Source organism: Macaca mulatta, chromosome 11, assembly GCF_049350105.2.
Source record: "Macaca mulatta isolate MMU2019108-1 chromosome 11, T2T-MMU8v2.0, whole genome shotgun sequence".
NCBI lineage: Eukaryota > Metazoa > Chordata > Mammalia > Primates > Cercopithecidae > Macaca > Macaca mulatta.
In genome coordinates, this window is record NC_133416.1 from 103,639,410 (window position 1) to 103,662,175 (window position 22,766).

At 37.7% G+C, this 22,766-nt stretch overlaps 1 protein-coding gene across 2 annotated transcripts in view; it reads right to left on the bottom strand.

Moving 5' to 3' along the window:
• CDK17 (cyclin dependent kinase 17) overlaps positions 1-22,766 on the bottom strand; it is a 116,686-nt gene that overhangs the window by 40,058 nt on the left and 53,862 nt on the right. For both annotated transcript variants that reach the window (XM_015152479.3, NM_001194763.2), the window contains exon 2: positions 9,110-9,256. In XM_015152479.3, coding sequence (XP_015007965.1) covers positions 9,110-9,227 — 118 coding nt within the window. In that variant the 5' untranslated portion in view covers positions 9,228-9,256. The remainder of the gene's footprint in view (positions 1-9,109; positions 9,257-22,766) is intronic.

The following is a 22,766-nucleotide window of genomic DNA, read 5'->3' on the forward strand; positions in this document are numbered from 1 at the left end:
GAAGAACAGGACCAGGGTATGGGCTCCAGAAAAATGGGCCAAGAAGGCCATGTGGCCTGAGCCTCTACTAGTACTGGTTGCCTGCAAGTGTAGAGGAAGGATGGGGCATGAGGGCCCAAAGGCTCACTCAAGGTCCAAGCTATCTAATCTGGGTCAAAGACCAGATTGGAGGTAGGGGCAAATGTCTACCTAGTAATACAGAACACGTGTCTAAAGTTTCCTGTGATCTGTACATTCCTTGGAAGTACCTGATAAAGAATTTGGGGGTCTTAAGTCTAGCAAAATAATCAATGATTTAATAATGAATAAGGAGGGGCTATCTGATATAAATGCATAAACAAATTATAAACAATGTGAGATAATACAAGCTATAGCATACAATAAGATTCTTCTCAGCCAAGCATGATGGCATGCACCTGTAGTCCCAGCTACTCAGGAGGATAGAGTGGGAGGATCTCTTGTGCCCAGGAGTTTGAGGCTGCAGTGAGCTAAGATAATGCCACTGCATTCCAGCCTGGGTGGCAGAGTAAGACCCTGTCTCAAGAAAGAGGAAAGAAAAATGAAGACTTTTTTCTCTTTCTAGATCATTTCACGTAAATAATTTGTAAAATATTAAATACAAATTATGCAAATACTTTGCCTACAGACAACACTTTAGTTGCTCTGTAAAGCTGTCCTGGAGAATATAGCTTAATTGTTCTGGAGAATATAGGAAAAAAATGGGGATCATAAGGACATACTATTTGATAAACACTACTCTAGGCACTGGGCATCAACTGGTGAACAAAACAAAGTACTATTCTCAGAGTGCATAAAACCTAATAGGGAAAAAAACACACACACGAAGTCAGGTAATGACAGGCAATATGCAAAAGACTAAAATAGAGGGATGTGAAAATGAGTAGCTAGTTATTTTACACTGTATACTGAGGAAAGTTCTCTCTGCTGAGATAATTTTAACAGAAATTTAAATGCAAGGAAGAGCCAGTCAGGGAAGATGGGTAAGTTGTGGATAACAGAATATTCCAGATAGAGAAAAAAGCTACTGCAAAAGCCGACATATGGCAGGGTTTGACTTGTTAGAATAGTGGTCCTTAAACTTTAACATGCTTCAGAATCATCTTTGAGGATCTGTAAAACATGATTGCTGGGTCTCACCCACAGACTTCCTGGTTCAGTAGGTCTGGGGTGGAATCTAAAAATATGTGTTTCTAACAAATTCCCAGGCCCTGCTGACATTGCTGGTCCAGAGATCACACTTTGAGAACCACTGTTAGAGGACTAGAAAGAAGGCAAGTATAGCTAGAGTACCTAACCGTGCAGGGAACAGTGGTACTAGGTGAGACCAGAGAGGTAAGGAGGGAACAAGTCATTCAACATTCATACTTCACCATAAAAGTTTGAATTTTATTCTCAGATTGGAAGCAGTTATGGTAGCTTTGAAGCAGGGGAGTGATATGATCTGATTCATGTTTCAAAAATATCACTGTGAAGGGTTAGAGATAGTAGGAGGTAAGGGGGTAGGGATGACTACAAAAGGGTAACACGAGAGATCTCTTGTCATGATGAAATAGTTATCTTGACTGCAGTGGTTATACGAATCAACACAGGTGAGGACATGACACAGAACTATATTTAGACTTTATTCCAGTATCTATTTCCTGGGTTCTGTAGTTACATAAGATGGAACCACAATGGTGAGGGGGACTGGGAGAACGGTACAAGTATGGGTCCTTTGCATATTATCTTCGTAACTTCCTTTGAATTTGTAATTATTGAAAATAATTTTTTAAGATACCACCTTGGTTGCTGTTTGAAAAACGGGCAATAGGGAACCAAGAGCAAAAGGAGGAGATTACTATAGTACCCTAAGTAACAAATGTTGGTGGCTTAGACTAGGATAGCTGTACTGAAGACGGAGGGAAGCAGACAGATTTAGGACATATTACAAAGGCAGAAGCAACAGGCCAGCAGACACGATTGCTAAATTAGTTTCACACACACTCCTACCACCCAGCTTTTAGTCAGCATTTATAGTAAAAACGTCTATTCAAAGATTTTTTTTTTCTTTTTTTCCAGGCAGGGTCTTGCTCTGTTGCACAGGCTGGAGTGCGGTGGTGCAGTCACAGCTCACTGCAGCCTCAACCACCTGGGCTCATGTGACCTCCCACTTCATCCTCCCCACCATAGCTGGGACTACAGGCACACACCATCACACCTGGCTAATCTGTGTCTTTTTGGTAGAGATGGGGTTTTGCTATGTTGCCCAGCTAGTCTCAAACTCCTGGGCTCAAGTGATCCTCCTAACCTCAATCTCCCAAAGCACTGGGATTACAAGGAGCCACCATGCCTAGCCTCAAAATATTTTTAAATCTTTGCCAGATCAACTGTTAAAAATATATGAAACATGATTTATTAATGGACTATAATTGGAATTGCGCATCAGTCACATCGATCAGGGGTCCCCAACTCCTGGGTCACAGACCAGTACTGGTCCATGGCCTGTTACGAACCTGGCCAAGAGGTGAGCAGTGGGCGAGTGAGCAAAGCTTCATCTGTATTTACAGCCACTCCCCATCACTCACATTACTGCTTGAGCTCCACTTCCTGTCAGATCAGTGGCAGCACTGATTCTCACAGGAGTACTAACCCTGTTGTGAACTGTGCATGCGAGGGATCTAGGTTTTGTGCTCCTTATGAGAGTCTAATGCCTGATGATCTGTCACTGTCTCCCACCACCCTCAGATGGGACCATCTAGTTGTAGGAAGACAAGGGCAGGGCTCTCACTGATTCTACATTATAGTGAGTTATGTAATTATTTCATTATATATTACAATGTAATAATAACAGAAATAAAGGGCACAATAAATATAATATGCTTGAATCATCCTGAAACCATCCCCCCAACCTCAGTCTGTGGAAAAACTGTCTTCCACAAAACTGGTCCCTGATGCCAAAAAGGCTGGGGACCTCTGATACAGATGACTATCGTAATCATGAGTTTGTAAAGGTTATTTATGTGGTAAAAAATTGGAAGCCACAATGGTGGCGGTTGGGGGCAGGGAGGAGACAACAGGAAGGTAAAGGAGAGAAAAGAATCAGGGACAACACCTAGATTTTTAGTTTTAGTAACTGGTTAAGTGAGGAAAGTTTGAGGAGAGGCAGATTTTGGAGAAAGGAAATCAAGAATTCTGATTTGGTCATACGAAGTCTAAGATTCCCATTACACATCTATGTGGAGAAGACAAGAAGGCATTTAAATATGAATCTAGAGATCCAGATGAAGAGCCTAACTGGAGATTCAGACTTAGCAGTAGTCAATATATATATGGCAGCAGAAATTATAGGATTGGATGAGGTCACCCAAGGAGAGGGTATAGATAGAGAAGAGATTGTAGCCCATGAGAGAGCCACAATAAAACAGAATAAACTGTTCTAACACTTCCAGATCTTGAAAGTAATTAACTGGCCAATTCAATAATAACACTAAGGGAAATAAGTCTGACACAAAAGGACAAATATTATATGGTTCCATTTATATGAGGTACCTAGAATAGGCAAATTCATACACAGAAAGTAGAATTGTGGTTACCAGGGGCTGGGGAGAGGAGGGAATGTGGAGGTATTGTTTAATGGGTACAGAGTTTCAGTGTCGGATGATGAAAAAGTTATAGACATGGGTAGCAGTGATGGATACACATGTAAATAGACAAGTATTTAATGCTGCTGAATCGTATACTTCAAAATGTTAAACTTTGTGTTATATATATTTTACCTTAACTTTTAAAAAGTAATGGAAATCTCCATGAAACATTGCAGATCTTTTATATTCTATAATTAGTTCCAAGTAAGGATTTCCAATGATTTTTACCACCACAACATGGCAAACATTATGATTCCACTAAGAAGTGTTATTTGGCATCTTATTTATCTGGATCTTTTCATTACGTGAACTATGAGCAGGAACATGCAATTTCACAGCCCAACTCATAGCCTAAGCCATTCCCTCCTCCCAGTCCTACTCTTTTAAACATTACTACTAGCCTGATCCCATTCTAGATCCTACATATATCCAATGGAGTTTATGCCCTCAGCTTCAACCTTTCCTGGAACTTGTGCTATGTGTAGGAGTTAGTCCTCCTTAAACTCCCTATGTTATCCACTGTTGTAAAAAACAGTTACTGTTATAATGTAACCACAAACTGTCACAGCTATCATGTAAGAGATCAGCAAGATAAAGAGACCGAGGTAAAAGACAGAGGCTCACAATATCCATAAAACTGGGATTTGTTGACTCCAAACATGACAAATTGCTCCACTGTACAAATGGGGCTGTTAAGAATGAGAATTTGGAATCTCAGGAGAACCAGGCCATTTTAATCTTTGCCTTTTGGTGTTACTTCTAATCCTAAATAATCATGATAAGTGACATTGTTAGGTTTATCTGACTACACTTCTTGAGAACATGTACATTAGATGAAGAATTTCAGTTGGTCAAGAAGTCTCAAGTAGTATATGTACAACATAACATAACTTTACCTTTCTACAACTGTGATTTATTCTCTTCCTCACATTTAAATTGTCACCTATTCTCCTCATCAGATTCAATAATCTCAATATATCTTCCCAATATAAGAAAAAATAAGTTCAAGGCTATGTAAACACAAGATTCTGAAATATAACTTTCTGTGGTAAGTCTTAAAATAGAATTAAGACTTAACAAACATGTGTTCTGCTGCAGTGACAGCAAAAAAAAAAAAAAAAAGACATCAAATAAATTGAGCATCTATGAGGGAAAGCTGTAGCTCAGATGAACTGAATTTTTAATTGAGATGAAATTCTTATAACATTAACCATTTTAAAGTATACAATTCAGTGGCATTTCATATACTTAGAATGTGGTACAACCATAACCTCTCTGTTTTCCAAAACATTTTCATATCACCAGAGAAGATTCCATACACATTAACCAGTCACTCCTCAGTCTTTTCTCCCTATCAGCCTCTGGGAACCACTAATCTGCTTTTTGACTCTATGGATTTACCTATTCTGGATACTTCATATAAATGGAATCATAAGAGTATTTTGGGTCTGGCTCCTTTCAGTTTTCAAAGTTCATCTATGCTATCGCACATAGCGCTTCATTTATGTATTGAGTAATATTCCATTCTACGGACAGACCACATTCTGTTTATCTATTCATCTGCTGATGGGCATCTGGGTTGTTTCCATGTTAGCTGTTGTGAATAGTGCTGCTACAAATGTAAATATTTGTGTACAAGACTTTGATTACCTGTTTCAATTATTTGGGGTATATTCCTAGGAACAGAATTATTGGGTCATATAGTAAGTCTACATTTAACTTTTTGAAGAACTGAGGTAAATTAATTTTTGACAGGTTTTTTTTTGTTTTGTTTTGTTTTTGAGATGGAGTCTAGCTCTGTTACCCAGGCTGGAATGCAGGGGCGCCATCTCGGCTCACTGCAACCTCCGCCTCCTGAGTTCAAGCAATTCTCCTGCCTCCTGAGCAGCTGGGGGACTACAGGCATGCGCCACCACATTCAGCTAATTTGTGTATTTTTAGTAGAGACAGGTTTCACCATGTTGGCCAGGCTGGTCTAGAACTCCTTGCCTCCAGTGATCTGCCCACTTCGGCCTCCCCAAAGTGCTGGGATTACAGGCATAAGCCACCATGCTTGGCCTTGACAGGTTTTTAAAAATTGAACATTCAACACTTCTCAGTTAGTAAAAAGAAACCTGATAGGCTCAAAATTCTTTTCTTCCAGGCACTACAGAAAAAATTATTTTGTACATTTCAGTTTGTAAATTTTTGTGCAAAAATTTTATTCATATTTAGGGAAAGGTGTAATGAGTTAAGGCCAGTATCCTTAAATCAACCAAATTTGCAAACTTTCAACTTTTTTTTTTCACATACTGAATACAAATTCAGGATTCTTCATTCCTAGGTTCAACCAACCTGTCAATGTGCAAACATACTAGTTTCTATAAACAGACAAAGTAATGTGAATTATATTATAGATTTATAACAGAGTTAAAACCTTCATAGTATGACTCAGTTATCAAAATGAGAGAGATAATATCTCACATTCTGTTTGGATAGAGGTAGAACATGCATGAGTGAGATTATGGGTATAAGTATAACCAAATGCATCATACACATAATTTTTCCAAGATGTTTATAGCATTACCCCCCAATTAATGTGTTCTGGATCTAGAGTATGCAGGAGAGTCATGTGCCTAGATATGCAAGAGTAATAGGACTGTGATCATGCCTGTGACTAATCAAGAGACAAGTGATCAAAAATTGGTCCAAAAGCAGTTTAGGGAAATTATAAACTGCTGTTATGTGCCATGTGATGTTTCAGTCAATGATAGACATCATATACAACAGTGGTCTCATAATATTATAATGGACCTGAAAAACTCCTATAGCCTAGTGATGCTGTACCTGCTGTAACATAGTAGCACAATGCATTTCCTTTTCTATGTTTAGATATACTTAGATACACAAACACTTACCATTGTGTTACAACTATCTACAGTATTCAGTACCATAATATGCTGTACAGGTTTGTAGCCTATTATTTAACAGGTTGTACCATGTAGCCTAGGTGTGCAGTAAGCTATACTACCTAGTTTTGTTAAGTGTACTCTGATGTTTGCACAATGATGAAATGGCCTAATAACACATCTCTCGGAATTCATCCTCGTTGTTAAGCAATGTATGACTGTATATTCCTCCTACTCCTTCAGCTAGCATTATGCTACTATTTGGCATTAAACAAAGCTCACTGTTCCTTCATAAACTGCTTATATTGTATGTAAGAAGATCAATTAAAAAGTATATACTTGACATTCATTATGCTATATTCTCTGAATTCTGGCATGGACTGCATCTGTGTATGTGACCTAACAGCTTTTATACTCTAAAATATGTTCCACAAGAAAAGAATGTGTTGGAATCAGCTATTAGGCACTGACAGGTGACCAAAAATGTGTAGAATCTCTGTGAAAGCTGTTGGTGAAATCCATGTGCTATTACAGAGAGAAAACAAGCAATAGTAGATTATGGTAGCCGATGCTACCAGCAATCTTTGTAACCCAAGAGGAATCAATGTCTCTTACGACATACTCAAGTATTACTTCAAGTAAGTCAGGTCAAGAAGAAACTCAACAGATAACCTATTTGCCCTTCTTTACTACCTATTAAAAGTTACTAGCGTAATAAAAGAAGTTTTAATAAACACATACAAATTGAAAAAACAAATATTTTTAATCTTTCACCATTTGTTAAAAACAAAGCATGTTTTATGATAGTTAATACCAAAATATTCCAGAAAATATGCAACTGGTCTAAAATATTAGCTAAAACATACATTCATTTTCTTTGACTCATACCTTCTCTTTAGGAAAAGAGATTTGTCTTGTAGTCAAATACTAAAAATATGTCACAGAAACCATCCACTATGATATGTACTGTGCTTATTTTATTCCTGATCATTGGCAAACACATTGGCAAGACCCTTCTATCATAAAAGTAAGCACACTGGGCTTCCCACCAAAAATTCAATGAGGGGGTCTAAAAGAGAATTAAGGATTTTGCTCTGTGTATCTAGAAGAGGTCCTCCGGCAAGAGGAACAACAGTAAAATCATAAAGTAATCTTTGAGATTTGACCCAAATGTAATTTGGATTTAAAATAATATCCAAATTATTATATTAAATTTCCTCTCCTCCCTACCATGACAAAAACAAAACGACGCCAGGCGCAGTGGCTCACACCTGTAATCCCAGCACTTTGGGAGGCCGAGGCAGGCAGATCACTTGAGGTCAGGAGTTCAAGACTAGCCTGGTCAACATGGTGAAACTCCATCCCTACTAAAAATACAAAAAACTTAGCTGGGCATGGTGGCCCATGCCTGTAATCCCAACTACTCAGGAGGCTGAGGCAGGAGAATCACTTGGAACCCAGGAGGCAGAGGTTGCAGTGAGCTGACATTGTACCACTGCACTCCAGCCTGGGCACAGAGCGAGACTGTCTCAAAAAAAAAAAAGGTAGATGTTATCAAGGAAAACCTTAACAAATGAATGAAAGGCTCCTTGCAGAACAGTAGCAATGCTGTAGACTTGGAAGTGAAGAAATCTGGGTTCTAAAGTACTGGTTCTGGAGCTGGGTAACCTTGAGCAAATAATGACCCTTCTGAGGAAAGGAAATAAGAAAACTGAAGCCTGGGTAGGATAAATGGCTTACCCAGAGTCATCAACTAGGAAATGTTTAAGTGTATTAGTGTATCCAAAATCCAAACCCATGATTTTAAAAGTCCAGAGCCCACTCCACTATACCTTTTCATCTGTCAAAACGTAAATATTTGCATTCTAGTGGAAGGGGTAAGCATATTCATGCTTTCTAACCACTGCCACAAATCTCTAACAGGAGAATTTCAGGCACAGGTAAGGAAGATTTGCCAGATACTCTGCACATCATGACACACTGAAAGCCAGTCACGTAAGTTCCTTCCCAGTTATTATTATGACATCCCTAGGGCTATTTCAGATTTGAGTATGTAGCCTTCCTCTAGAAATTTCAACAGGATTTTGTATTTAATACATTTAACAAGCTCTTATTTTAACATCTGGATACTACTACTTTATGTTGTAAAAAGCACTGTCGAATGCACGAAACATTATGAAACTATGATGAAGCCACAAACAGAAATTTCACACACTTCCTATGCACTTTTAAGCTGTATTAACTGTAGTTATAATAACGAAAATATTAATAGTTATTTAACAATCAAGATAATATTATAAAATGCACCCTTATTTAAGAACTAGCGAAAAATGGAAGGATATGTGGAATAGAACAATTCATCAGGGTTTGAGACCAGGTATCGTAATGTTGGAGTGAGAAGGAAATATTTCAGTTAGTAAGCAAACAAAAGTTGTACAGTCTTCAATTTCCTAAGAAACCATGGAATGAGACAGAAATAAACAAAAGGAAGCTATTATGAACTTATCTAAAAAGTATATTTACATTCTATTCATAAAGTAAAAGGAAGAAGCATCTCCCCCTATGCCAAATATTTACCATTATCCTTGCTGCTGTTTTCTTCAATAGTCATTTGTTCAGCCAATTCAGACAATGATTCATCAATAGTCTGGCTTCCTCGAAGAGTGAGGGATAGCCTTCTCTTAAATTTTTTCATCCTATCAATTGAATGTGGCTTGAAAAATCCTGAAAGAAAAGAATAAACACAAAACTAAAGCTATAAATATTTTACCACTAAAGAAAAATACCACCTGGGTTTACTGGAAATTTTTAAAATAGAAATATAATGAGGAATTCTCACTTCTGCCAAACATCACCAAATCCAACCCCTTTTTTAAAAAGATCCACCTACTCTGAATAATGCTGTATTTATTTGGCATCATCAGACGAGCAGGAATTCTATAAACTAAAGAGTGGGACTTTAAGCATCACAAATAAGTTTAGAAGGATTGGAAATTTTCTTAAAATGTGTATTTTAAAAGCCATTTTAGTAAAATATCAACATTATTTTGATGCTTAGGTTCCATCACATAAATATCAATCATCATATTGGAACCAGCCAGTGGTATCTTCAGATGTAACTGGGGGGAGGGTAAGGTAATGGAGGAAGACAAAGAACAATGTTTGACAATTAAACAGCTCCAACAAGAAATTTTCCTTTTTACGCTCTTACACAGCCAGTACATTAGAGTTTGGTTTTGTTTTTCCTTGTTAGGCTTTCAAGTGTCTCTTACATACTAAGAGAACCAAGCTTTAGAAGGAAGAAACGAAAGCCAAATTAGCTGGTACTGAATGCCCGACACACAGTAGATACTTTCCTATCTCTAATTAAGTCTTCCTCATTCTGAAAAGCAAAGTACACTATCCCATTTTCATACATGAGGAAATATGCTCAAAGAAGTTCCTTGACTCATGTCAAACAAATAAATGACAGAACTGAGATTTAAAACCAGAATTACCACTTACTTTTTCCTCCACACTTTAACATCTTTGAAATCAGAATGTATCTCACAATTAATATGGTATCAAAATGTAACTGGCAGTATTTTTTCTTACGGGTACATAAATTAATGGTATAATTCACAGTAGAGTCTTGGATATGATGAAACAAGGTACTCATGCCAAACCCAAATTCTTGACCCACAATTTCCTTTCTAACTTGGTATTTCTGTGATGAGCTGGCTTACCAGATTGCCATGCACGCTATAACCATTATCCCAATCAACCAAGAATAAGGGCCACATAACACCTCTATGTTAAAGTACTGGGGATTTACCATCCAGCTCCGGATATCTATTTTATATCTGTACATGTTTTGCTTATTTTTTCAGTATAAGAGTTTATTCTAAGTAACTGAGTTTACTGAACAGGTAATCTATGCATATTAGTTATAGAATAATTTTTGTTTGCTCAAAAGCTGGGGGGAGGTATCACAAATAAACTTATAAGTAATAATTTTATATTTTACCACTTTCATATTATATACTTATTTTAAAATAGAAACCAGCTTGGCATAGTGGCTCATGCTTGTAACCCTGGCATTTTGGGAGGCCAAGGCAGGAGGATCTCTTGGGGTCAGGAGGCTAAGACCAGCCTGGGAAACAGTGAGAACTTGTCTCTACTGAAAAAAACAAAAAAATTAGCCAGGCATGGTGGCATCTGCCTATATGCTCAGCTACTCAGGAGAGACTGGGGTGGGAGGATCACTTTGAGCCCAGGAATTTGAGGCTGCAGTGAGCTACGAATGTGCCACTGCACTCCAGCCTGAGTGATAGAATGAGATGCTGTCTCTTAAATAATGTTAATAAATTTTTAAAATCCACTATAATAAAAATACCAAAAAATACTAAACACACATTAAAATAGCAAGAGTTGCGACTGCACTTCAATAAGGACTCTTTTCACCCATATGCTCTAAAATACGAGACATACTTTGGTGAGATATACTTTGGTGAAATATTGAAAAGTTCCTATTCCTTAGCTCAGTTTAAAGTCAAGTTTATGCTCCTAAATGTTTTCTATTAATGTATCCTCCAGTTCACAAATCCTCTTTTCATCTGTGTCTAATCTACAGTTAAACCCATCTGTTGTGCTCCAAGTTTTAGTTACTGTATTTTTCAGCTCTAGAATTTCCATTTGATTCTTTTCTACAGATGCTAGTTCTCTAGTTAAATTCTCCACCTTGGCATCTATTTTCATGAACCAAATACAGTATTTTACAGCCCCTGTTTTTAACTCCAAAGTCTGCACAATCTGTGAATCAGTTTCTCTTGTCAATTTTCTTCTCTTGATCTTCCTGTATGCTTAGTAATTTTTTATTGTATGTAAGACATTGAGTTATCATTCGCAAATGTGTATAGAAAAACTGTAGAGCCTCCAGATGACGTCACCTTCCTCCAGAGAGGATTTAATTTTTATTTTTTTAACAGTCTCTGTAGGAGCAGACTGACACAATCCAATTGGGACTGAGCTGACTTGAGACTGAGTTTCAGACACTATAAAGATTGGTAGGCCTCTGATTTGTCCTCACTCTATGGTGTGGCTCTTCAACAGATTCTAACTGTAAACCTAGGGCCAGAACAACAACAACAAACTACTGAAAGCTCCATTCAACTTCTTCAGTCGTTTTTTGCTCATCTCTTATGCCTTGCTCAGCTTTTATCTTCTTACCCCCAACAGTTTAAGAGTTGGAAAATGGATCAAGAGGAAAACCAGCACAGAGTGTGTCTACCTCACTTCTCTCCTGAATCTTGACTCTTCAAGTGTTGATTCACGGAGAACCTTTATAATGCCTTCAAAATGATTTTTTCCCCCAGCATTTCTAGTTTTCAGCAGTTTTAGTCTGTTACAAGTTACTCCATCATAGGCAGAAATGGAGGTTTTGATGTGGATTAGATAATACATGCACTTTCCAAGCAAGGTGAATTTAAAGGAGAAAGTAAACCATGAAGTTGATTCCAATTAAGAAACCTGTTAATTGTATGGTTATCCTAAATGCTATTCTTTACTTCTGATAGTCAACCTTTATAGCTCTACCTAGAGTCAGTAACTCATGCCATTTGTTTAAACATATTAGATATTTAAGTTGTACTGAGCTGTTGCCACTCTCATCTACCCTTTGTTTCTGTAAGACTTTACACTAGCAACATCTTCCTTTGTTAGGCTCCCAAATCACCCTGTGCAGTGAAGAAGTAACTAGGGAGGCTTGGGGTACTCTAACTCTGCACATTCTGAAAAAAGCACTAGTCTGTGAGAGGCTCCTGGGAGATAACCTCCGAGCCCTTGGAATATCCTGCCTGGTAAGAGTGTCTCTGTATAAAAGAGACCTTGGATCACATCAGATAATCTATATAAACAATATGAATTATGTTTAATGCTTGTTTTGTATGCCTGGGGCTTTTGCACATACTGTATCAGTCTGATTTCTCAGGTGAGGAAGGACCTGCAGGAGAGGCTGGAGATTGAGTAACTAAAGTCAGTCATATGAGCACTCCATGCCTAACAGATCCACAGTAATTTTCTTGCACAACAAGACTCAGGTGGGCTTCTCTGGTTAAAGCTCTTTGCATGTTGTCATAGCCCATGCAACTCCAGTGGAAGAAGACAAATGAAAGCTCACATCTGGATCCTCTTGGACTTCAAGCTATATACCTTTTCTTTTTGTTGATTTTCATTGGTATCTTTTAGCCATAACAAATCATAACCATGAGTTTAACAGCTTCTCATAACCATGAGTTTAACAGCTTTTCTACGAGTCCTTCGAGCAAATCAAGCATGATGGGTTGGTCTTGGGGATTCCCAACGCACACTCCAAGAAATCTACATGCCCCAACAACAAGTCCTAAGAGATGGTAGCTCATAACTACCAACATTTCCGACTCCAACTTTCTCAAACACAGGCATCTAGTCACTAATGCGTATCCAACTATACAGACATCACCACTTCAGAATCTTGCCACTCCACTTTTGAATGACCATTTTGCTGACCACTGGACCTGCCTATTGTTCTGGATGACAAATAAGGACCAAATAATAAAATATTACAAAAATGTTACTACAGAATTAATTCATATAACATAGTAACATTCTGTAACATAGACCAACTATAAATGGATTCAGTATCTATTACAGCACAGAACTGAGCTGTCCAAAACTGTAGCCAACAGCAGGCTAATAAGCACTTATTATGTATGTAGACACACTTGAAAGTATGTAGTCCAAACTGAGTTGTGCTCCAACTGTAAAATACACAGTGGACTTTGGTTGCCAGGGGCTGGGGGAAGGACAGGAATGGGAAGTTATGCTTTCATGGGTACAGAGTTTACATCTTGCAAGATGAAATGAATTCTGGAGATGGAAAATGGTGAAAGATGCAGAAAAATATGAAATAAATACTGCTGAACTGCACTTCAAAATGGTAAAAATAGTAAATTTTGTTACGTGTATTTTGCAACTTTTTTAAAAATTTTAAAAAAAAACCTTAGTGGCTTCAGATAATAACATTTATTATCCCTCACCAAAAAAAGGTTAATAACTATTATATTAATAACATGTTGAGGGCCAAGCGCAATGGCTCATGCCTGTAATCCCAGCACTCTGAGAGGCCGAGGTGAGCGGATCACTTGAGGCCAGGAGTTCAAGATCAGCCTGGTCAACATGGCAAAACTCCATCTCTACTAAAAATACAAAAATTAGCCAGGAATGGTGGTGCGCACCTATAATCCTAGCTACTTGGGCTGCGGCATGAGAATCACTTGATCCCAGGGGGCAGAGGTTGCAGTGAGCTAGGATTGTGTCACTGCACTCCAGCCTGGGTAACAGAGTGACTCTGTCGCAATAAATAAATAAATAAAATAATGTTGAAAAATATTTTAGATGTTTGGTTAAGTAAAAAATATCACCAAAATTAACTCTGCCTTTTAAAAAGTTTTCAAAAAATATGCCTACAAAAATCTTAAAAATTACATATGAGGTGCCCATTACATTTCTACTGGACAATGCTGATATGGAGCATCAAGTAGATCTTCATGGTTTTAAGAGAGTCCAAAAGAAAAAAAATAGAATCACATAAACCTTAATCTTTTCTTCATATAGTGCACTTGAACAATATATCAGAGGACATTCTATGTGCTTCTAACTCAGAATAATATGCATGGCACTTATTTCATCATCAAAGAGTGAAGAAAATCCTTGTCTATAAAACAATTTTAACTATGCTTATTTTATATTCTGTCAGGAATAAGAAAGTTATTTCTAATTCCTAAAAGCAAGAGAAAAATACTTATAAAGCTAAACCTTACTACAAAATTTTCAAATAAAATCACATCTTCAAATTGTTCCTATTTTTAATCTGTGGTATAATCGTAAAGCTTTAATTAAGTTACAGTGATTTGTAAACACAGATAATAAAGAATTTCATTACCACAGCCTAGATCATTATTACAGAAAAAATATTCCCAGATGAAATAGGTTCCTTGACATTTCTAATCATCTTTAAGTAGAACTGTGCATATCAACATTTTTCGTTAGCTGAGAACAAAAGCACATACGCTAAGCTAAAAACACCTTTTGTGATGTAAAAACTACTACTTACATTAAAAACTACTCCTTACTACTACTTACATTGGCTTTAAGGTTAATTTTTAATATTTACTGTAATAGGGCAGTGCTAAATTACTGATTATCTAAAATTTGAACCCTCAAGAGTTTGGTTAAAATATTTTATCAGTTTAATAAAAATGTTTGAGATTATTAAGATCTTTACACTATCATTTCTTTTTTAACTTTCAGGTTCAGGAGTACACGAACATGTTTGTTATATAGGCAAACTGCATATATGGGGTTCTGTGGTGTGCAGATTATTTTGTCACCAAAGTAGTAAGTATAACACCCAAGAGGCAGTTTTTTTATCCTCTCCCTCCTCCAATCTTCACCCTCAAGTAGGCCCCAGTGTCTGTTGATCCCCTCTTTGTGTCCATGTGTTCTCATTGCTTAGCTCCCACTTATGAGTGAGAACATGTGGCATTTGGTTTTCTGTTCCTACATTAGTTTGCTTAGAATAAACGGATGAATCTGGAGGCCATTATCCTACATTACCGTTTCTATGAATATTAAGACAGATTAAACAATGTGACTTAATGGTAAACGACTAAATGTTCACATTTCAGTGTGAATATTATTCTTCAGAGGGCCCTTTTCTGACTCTATTCCTTTATCCTTAGTTTTTACTCATAGCACTTACCATATATATATACACACACATACACACACACATATTGCATATGTATACACACACACGTCTCATATATGTACGTGTGTGTACTGCAAAACTAATGTTTTTCTAGATGTCAAAAACACTGATAGCTTTCTGTAATACTTAGATCAAATTTAAAATGGTAGAAGGGCAGTAAAGGGTAACAGAATGACAGCATATAACTCTCCATTTAAAGACAGTTGAAAATGTTCAAAAATCAGTTCTCAACAACAAGCACATAAAAGGAACTTGTAAATATAATGTATTATCTTACTTCACCTTGGGCTAAACTTGTTCTTGGATTATCCGCTATACAATTAAGGAAAGTTTTTATGTTTCTTTTATCCCGAAAAGGTAAGTATTCTATTTACTTAAAGAATACAGATAATGTAGAATGCCAACTAATGGGCCTTGGGAATAGAAAAATATGCATACCATACACTGTTTTTAAAGACGATAACAGGTATAAATACTCCCAAACTAGACGTTCTGGTATGAGTCTTTACTTGTAAAAATGGTGTTACAGTGTGGTTTTCTCAGCATTTGCAGTAAGAAACTCTTTGGATACAATTTCACCTTATATTCAAGCTACTCTAATATAAAAGGATGTAGTAGAGTGGCAATCAACTGTTTATGTTTTTGAAATATTCTTAAAACAGTTTTTTGCTAATAATTGCAAAATATTAAAGAAAATGCTAAATGTTATTTTTAAATGACTTTCCTTTAGGTAAATAAGCAAAGTTTACACGTAGATCAAGTATTGTGAAGAATAAAATCTAGGATTTATATGGGAAACTAAGGTTTTTCCACTTAATGTTACTTTTGCCAGTCTTTCTGAAATATCAAACAGCGATAAAGACAGATTTATTTCTTCATAACATTTTCAGCAACTATGACTATAAATAAAAACTACTGTATAAAAAGTGAACTCATTAGGTGGCATGTAAGCAAATACTCTGTTATTTTCCCCACAATAATTAAGTCATGACAAATACCGAACACACTCCAGGACATGTAAGCTAATCATACAGAATGAGGAATAACCAATGTTTAAAACTTAAACTTTTTTCACTAGAGACAATGTTGTTATTTGCATAAAACACAAAGTAAAATACAAAAATTAGCCAGGCATGGGGGTGTGCACCTGTAATCCCAGCTACTTAGGAGGCCGAGGCAGAAGAATCGCTTGAACCTGGGAGGTGGAGGTTGCAATGAGCTAAGATCATGCCACAGTACTCCAGCCCAGGTGACAGAACGAGACGCCATCTCAGAAAAAAAAGAAAAGAAAAGAAAAAAAAAAAACGCATGAAGTGATTGCACAAAATACTGACAGAACACTGAATTAAAATTGCAATCATACTATAGGTTTTTTAAACAAACACTTAAAAATTTTAATCTTTGGCCAGGTGTGGTGGCTCTCACCTGTAATCCCAGCACTTTGGGAGGCAAAGGCAGGCAGATCATCGGAGGTCGGGAGTTCAAGATCAGCCTGACCAACACAGAGAAACCCCATCTCTACTAAAAATACAAAATCAGCTGGGTGTGGTGGCACATGCCTGTAATCCCAGCTACTTGGGAGGCTGTGGCAGGAGAATCACTTGAACCCGGAGGCAGAAGTTGCAGTGAGACACGATCAGGCCATTGCACTCCAGCCTGGGCCAACAAGAGAGAAACTCTGTCTAAAAAAAAAATTAATCCTTGATGTGTTCAAATCTGAGGCTGATTCTTTTCTTTTGATAGTATGAATAGCAAAACACACAAACTAGAAAAAAAGAAATGTACCAAATATTTTCCTCCATTCATAAATATCATGAGAAAGACAATATTAGTTTATTGTGACACTTGAGGTGTAAAATGTCAGAGAAAAGAATGCCCTAGAGTTTGGTCCTTGTACCAAAAACAACCAGTAAACTGGAAAAACAACAAGAATCAACTATCCTCCAAGTATGGAACCTAATTAGACACTTAAAACAACCAGGAAAATGCTTCATGCAGAGACTACTGATCCTGATAGGAGACCCACATGGGCAAACCAGTAGCTACCATTCCCCATTTCTCAGCTTTGCCACGACAGTAGGGAATAGCAGCCCCCATCACTGGAGCGACTTATTAGTGCCACAGCAGGCAGTGGGAGAAGTTTGTCCTCCAAAAATTCGAATATTTTGGTCAGTTTGGTGGATCACTGAGAGACAGGCACAGAGGCAGATGCTTGCCTTTATTTAGGCCCTCTGGGGCTACCGGGCAGGGGAGGCGCATCTGCATCTACTCTAAGATCTAACAAGACAGCACCTTCTTTAAACCACATATTGTTATATCATTGCCAGGTCACTGACTTACTACAGAGATAATGGAATAGAAACTTCAGTGACTACACACACAAGAAAAACACAGTTTGCAAAAATGGTTTTGGAAAGTCACAAAGGGATGACAACAGCCTTCAACTAGCCAAGAAAGGCGAAAGGCCTGATGAGTGGGAGAATCCGATAACCACAGTTACCACATTGTAGTACAGTAGCCAGGTCTCAACAAATAACCACAGAGCACACAAACAGGAAACATGGCCCATTAAGAATAAAAGCATTTGACAGAAACCTGAAGCAGCACAGAATTTGGAATTGCTGGTCAAAAATGTTAAATCAACTGTCCTACATATGCTCAAAGAGCTGAAGGAAATCAGGAGAACAATGTATGAGCAAAACAAGAATATCAACAAAGAGACTGAAGTTATAAAATGGAACCAAACAAAAATTCCAAAGCTAAAAATTACAATAACTATAATTTAAAAATTCACAAGAAAATTCACTAAAAATTTTCTTGTGTGTGTAGTCACTGAAGTTTCTATTCCATTATCTCTGTAGTAAGTCAGTGACCTGGCAACAGATTTGAGCAGGCAGAAAAAATGATTAGCAAATCTGAAGACCAGGCAATTAAAATTAACCAGTCTTAGGGATAAAAAGAAAAAAGCATGAAGAAAAATGAATAGAGCCTGATGAACCTATGGGACAGTGACACTATCAAGTGTACCCACATACACAGCACAGGAGCCCCCAAATATAAAAGAAAGGGGGAAATATTTGAAGAAATAATGGTGAAAAGTTTCTCAAACCTGATGAAAGACATGAATATATACATCCAAAAATTTCAGTGAAATCCAAGAAAAAATTCAAAGGAGATACAAAATTGAGACACATTATATCCAAAGTATAGAAACCCAAAGACAAATAAAGAATCTTGAAAGCAGCAAGAAAAAGCAACTAGACATACACATGGGCTCCTCAATAAGATTGACAGCTGATGTGTCATCAGAAACTGTGATGACCAGGCAGCAGTAGGAATGGAACATTTTAAATCTAGAGAGAAAAAAAAGTCAACCAAGAATTTTATATTCAGCAAAACTATCCTTCAAGAATGAAGGAGAAATTTCCAGATAAACAAAAGCCAAAGAAGTTTGTCACCAATAGACCTACTCTACAAGAAAGATAAAGGGAAACCCTCAGGATGTAATGAAAAGACATAAGAAGACATAACACTGGTAAAGGTAATTACACGGGTAATTATAAAAGAGAGTATTCATGCACTTTTGGTTTTTAACTCTTCTTTCTGCTTTTCTTGTTTTTCTAGTTATTTTATTATTGTTTTTTAAGTTCTGGGGTACATGTGCAAGATGAGCAGGCTTGTTACATAGGTAAACACGTGCCACGGCGGTTTGCTGCACTAACAACCCATCACCTAGGTATTAAGGCCAACATGCATTAGCTCTTTTACCTAATGTTCTCCCTACCCCCACCCTCCTCCGACAGGCCCCAGTAAGTGTTGTTCCCCTCCCTGTGTCTAAATGTTCTCACTGTTCAGCTCCCACTTATAAGTCAGAACATGAGTTGTTTGGTTTTCTGTTCCTGTGTTAGTTTGCTGAGCAAAATGGTTTCCAGCTTTATCCATGTCCCTGCAAAGGACATGATCTCGCTCCTTTTCATGGCTGAATAGTATTCATGGTGTACATGTGCCACATTTTCTTTATCCAGTCTATCAATGATGGGCATCTGGGTTGATTCCAAGTCTCTGCTATTGTGAACAGTGCTGCAATGAACATACACATGCATGTATCTTTATAACAGAATGATTTATACTCCTTTGGGTATATATCCAGTAATGGGATTGCTGGTCAAATGGTATTTCTGGTTCTAAATCTTTGAGGAATTGCCACACTGTCTTCCACAATGGTTGAACTAATTTACATTCCCACCAACAGTGTAAAAGCATCCCTGTTTCTCCGCAACCTTGCCAGTATCTGTTGTTTCTTGGCTTTTTGGTAACTGCCATTCTGACTGGTGTGAGATGTTATCTCATTGTGACTTTGATTTGCATTTCTCTTAAAAGGCAAAAAAAAAAAATTATAAATCTGCTGATGAGCACAAAAAATATAAAAAGGTAATCTGTGACAATAACAATATAAAGGGGAAGAGAGAGAGATATACAGGAGCAGACGTTATATACTACTAAGTTGGTATTATTTAAATGAGGTTACTATCATTTTAAGTTGTTAACTATAATCCCCAAGGTAACCACTAAAAAACTAACTACAACATATTACAGAAAAGGAAAAAAACAAAGGAATTGGAATGGTACACTATTTTAAAAATTAGCTAAGTGCAATAAAAAGGCAAAAACAAAAAAAAATTGAGGAGTTAGAAACAAGACATACAGAAAACAATAGCTAACTAGAAAAATGAGTTCTTCCTTATCAGTATTTTAAATGTAAATAGATTAAACTCTTCAATTAAAAGGCAGAGACTGTTAGACTGGAATTTTTAAAACTCAATCCACATAAATGCTGTCTAAAAGAGACTGGGTGCAGTGGGGTCATACCTATACTCCCAGCACTTTGGGAAGTGGGTGGATCGTGTGAGGTCAGGAGTTCAAGATCAGCCTGGCCAACATGGTAAAATCCCATCTCTACCAAAAACACAAAAAATGGCCTGGTGCAGTGGCTCACGCCGGTAATCCCAGCACTTTGGAAGGTGGAGGCAGGCACATCACAAGGTCAGGAGATCAAGACCAGCCTGGCCAACATGGTGAAACCCCATCTCTACTAAAAATACAAAAAATTAGGTGGGTATGGTGGCACACGCCTATAGTCCCAGCTACTCGGGAGGCCAAGGCAGGAGAATCACTTGAACCTGGGAAGCGGAGGTTGTAGTAAGCTGAGATCGCACCACCGCACTCCAACCTGGGTGACAGAGTGAGACTCTATCTCAAAAAAAAAAAAAAAAAAAAAAAAATTAGCCAGGTGGAGTGGCCGGGAGGGTAAGGCAAGAGAACTGCTTGAATCCAGGAAGCAGAGTTTGCAGTGAGCCAAGATTGCACCACTGCACTCCAGTCTGGGCAACAAGAGCGAAACTCTGTCTAAAAAAAAAGAAAGGCCAGGCGTGGTGGCTCACGCCTGTAATCCTAGCACTTTTGGAGGACAACGCAGGTGGATCATGAGGTCAAGAGAGCGAGATCATCCTTGCCAACATGGTGAAACCTCATCTCCACTAAAAATACAAAAATTAGCTGGGCATGGTGGCAGGCACCTGTAGTCCCAGCTACTCAGGAGGCTGAGGCAGAAGAATCACTTGAACCCGAGAGGCTGAGGTTGCAGTGAGCCGAGATCACACCACTGCACTCCAGCCTGGGTGACAGAGCGCGACTCCATCTCAAAAAAGGAAAAAAAAAAAATCAAAATAAATTTTTAGCTAGACTAACAAAAGGAAATTAGACTCAAATGACTAAAATCACAAAGTGGAAACATTACTAGCAAATATACAGAAATAAAACGGATTATAAAAGGATGGTATGAACAATTATATGCCAACAAATTGGATAGCTTAATGAAACAGACAAACTCTTACAAACACACAAACCAGCAAAACTGACTTAACAAGAAATAGACGACCAAAATATACCGAAGAAGTGAGGTGACAATCAGTATAAAACACTTCCAATGAAAAAAAAGCCCAGGACCAGATGACTTTACTGGTAAAGTCCACCAAACATTTAAAGATGAATTAACAAATCCTTCTCAACCTATTCCTGAACAACTGAAGAGGGGATAACACTTCTCGACTTCTATAAGGCCAACATTACCCTGACACCAAAGCCAAACAAAGACATCATAAGAAAAGAAAATTTTACAAGTCAGTAACCTTTATAAATATAGATGCAAAAATCCTTAAGAAAATACTAACAAATTGAATTTGGCAGTATATTAAAAAGATTATACCAAGTGAGTATATAACGAACTAGGATTTGTCTCAAGAATGCAAGGGTGGTTCAACATAAGAAAATCAATTAATGTAGCCAGGCGCGGTGGCTCACGCACATAATCCCTGAACTTTGGGAGGCTAAGGCGGGTAGATCACCTGAGGTCAGGAGTTGGAGACCAGCCTGGGCAACATGGTGAAACCCCATCTCTACTAAAAAGACAAAATTAGCCGGGTATGGTGGTGCATGCCTGTAATCCCAGCTACTCAGGAGGTTGATGCTGGAGAATCGCTTAAACCCTGGAGGCGGAGGTTGCAATGAGCAGAGATTGGGCCACTGCACTTCAGTCTGGGCAACAAGAGCAAAACTCTGTCTCAAAAAAAAAAGAAAATCAACTAATGTAATACATCACACATTAGCAAAATGGAGCTAAACCACATGAACTTCTCAACTGATTTAGCAAAAAAAAAAAAAGGATTTTACAAAATTGAACACCCTTTCATAATAAAATCACTCAATAAACTAGGAACAGAAAGAAATTTCCTCAACATGAAAAAGCCGTATATAAAAACCCACAGTTAATATCCTATTCAATGGTGACAGACTGAAAGCTTTTCTCTTAAGATAAAAAACAAGACAAAGATGCCTGCTTGCACCACTTCTGTACTGGAAGTTCTAGTCAGAACAATTACGCAAGAAAAAGAAATATAAGGCAGCCAAATAGGAAAGGAAAAAGTAAAACTATCGCTATTTAGAGATGACATGATCTTATATGAAGAAAACCCTAAAGAATCCAAAAATAAAACCCTGTTAGAGCTAATAAACTAATTTCCTTAAGATATAGAAAGAAAACTGCCATGATGAAATCGGTTGTATTTCTATAGGTTAGCAATGAACTACATGAAAGGGAAATTTTACTAATACTTTGGGAGGTCGAGGCAGGCAGATCACGAGGTCAGGAGATCGAGACCATCCTGGTTAACATGGTGAAACCCTGTCTCTCCTAAAAATACAAAAAATTAGCCGGGCGTGTGGCAGGCGCCTGTAGTCCCAGCTACTCGGGAGGCTGAGACAGGAGCATGGCGTGAATCTAGGAGGCAGAGCTTGCAGTGACCCGAGTTTGGGCCACTGCACTCCAGCCTGGGTGACCGAGTGAGACTCTATCTTTAAAAAAAAAAAAAAAAAAAAAAAAAAAAAAAC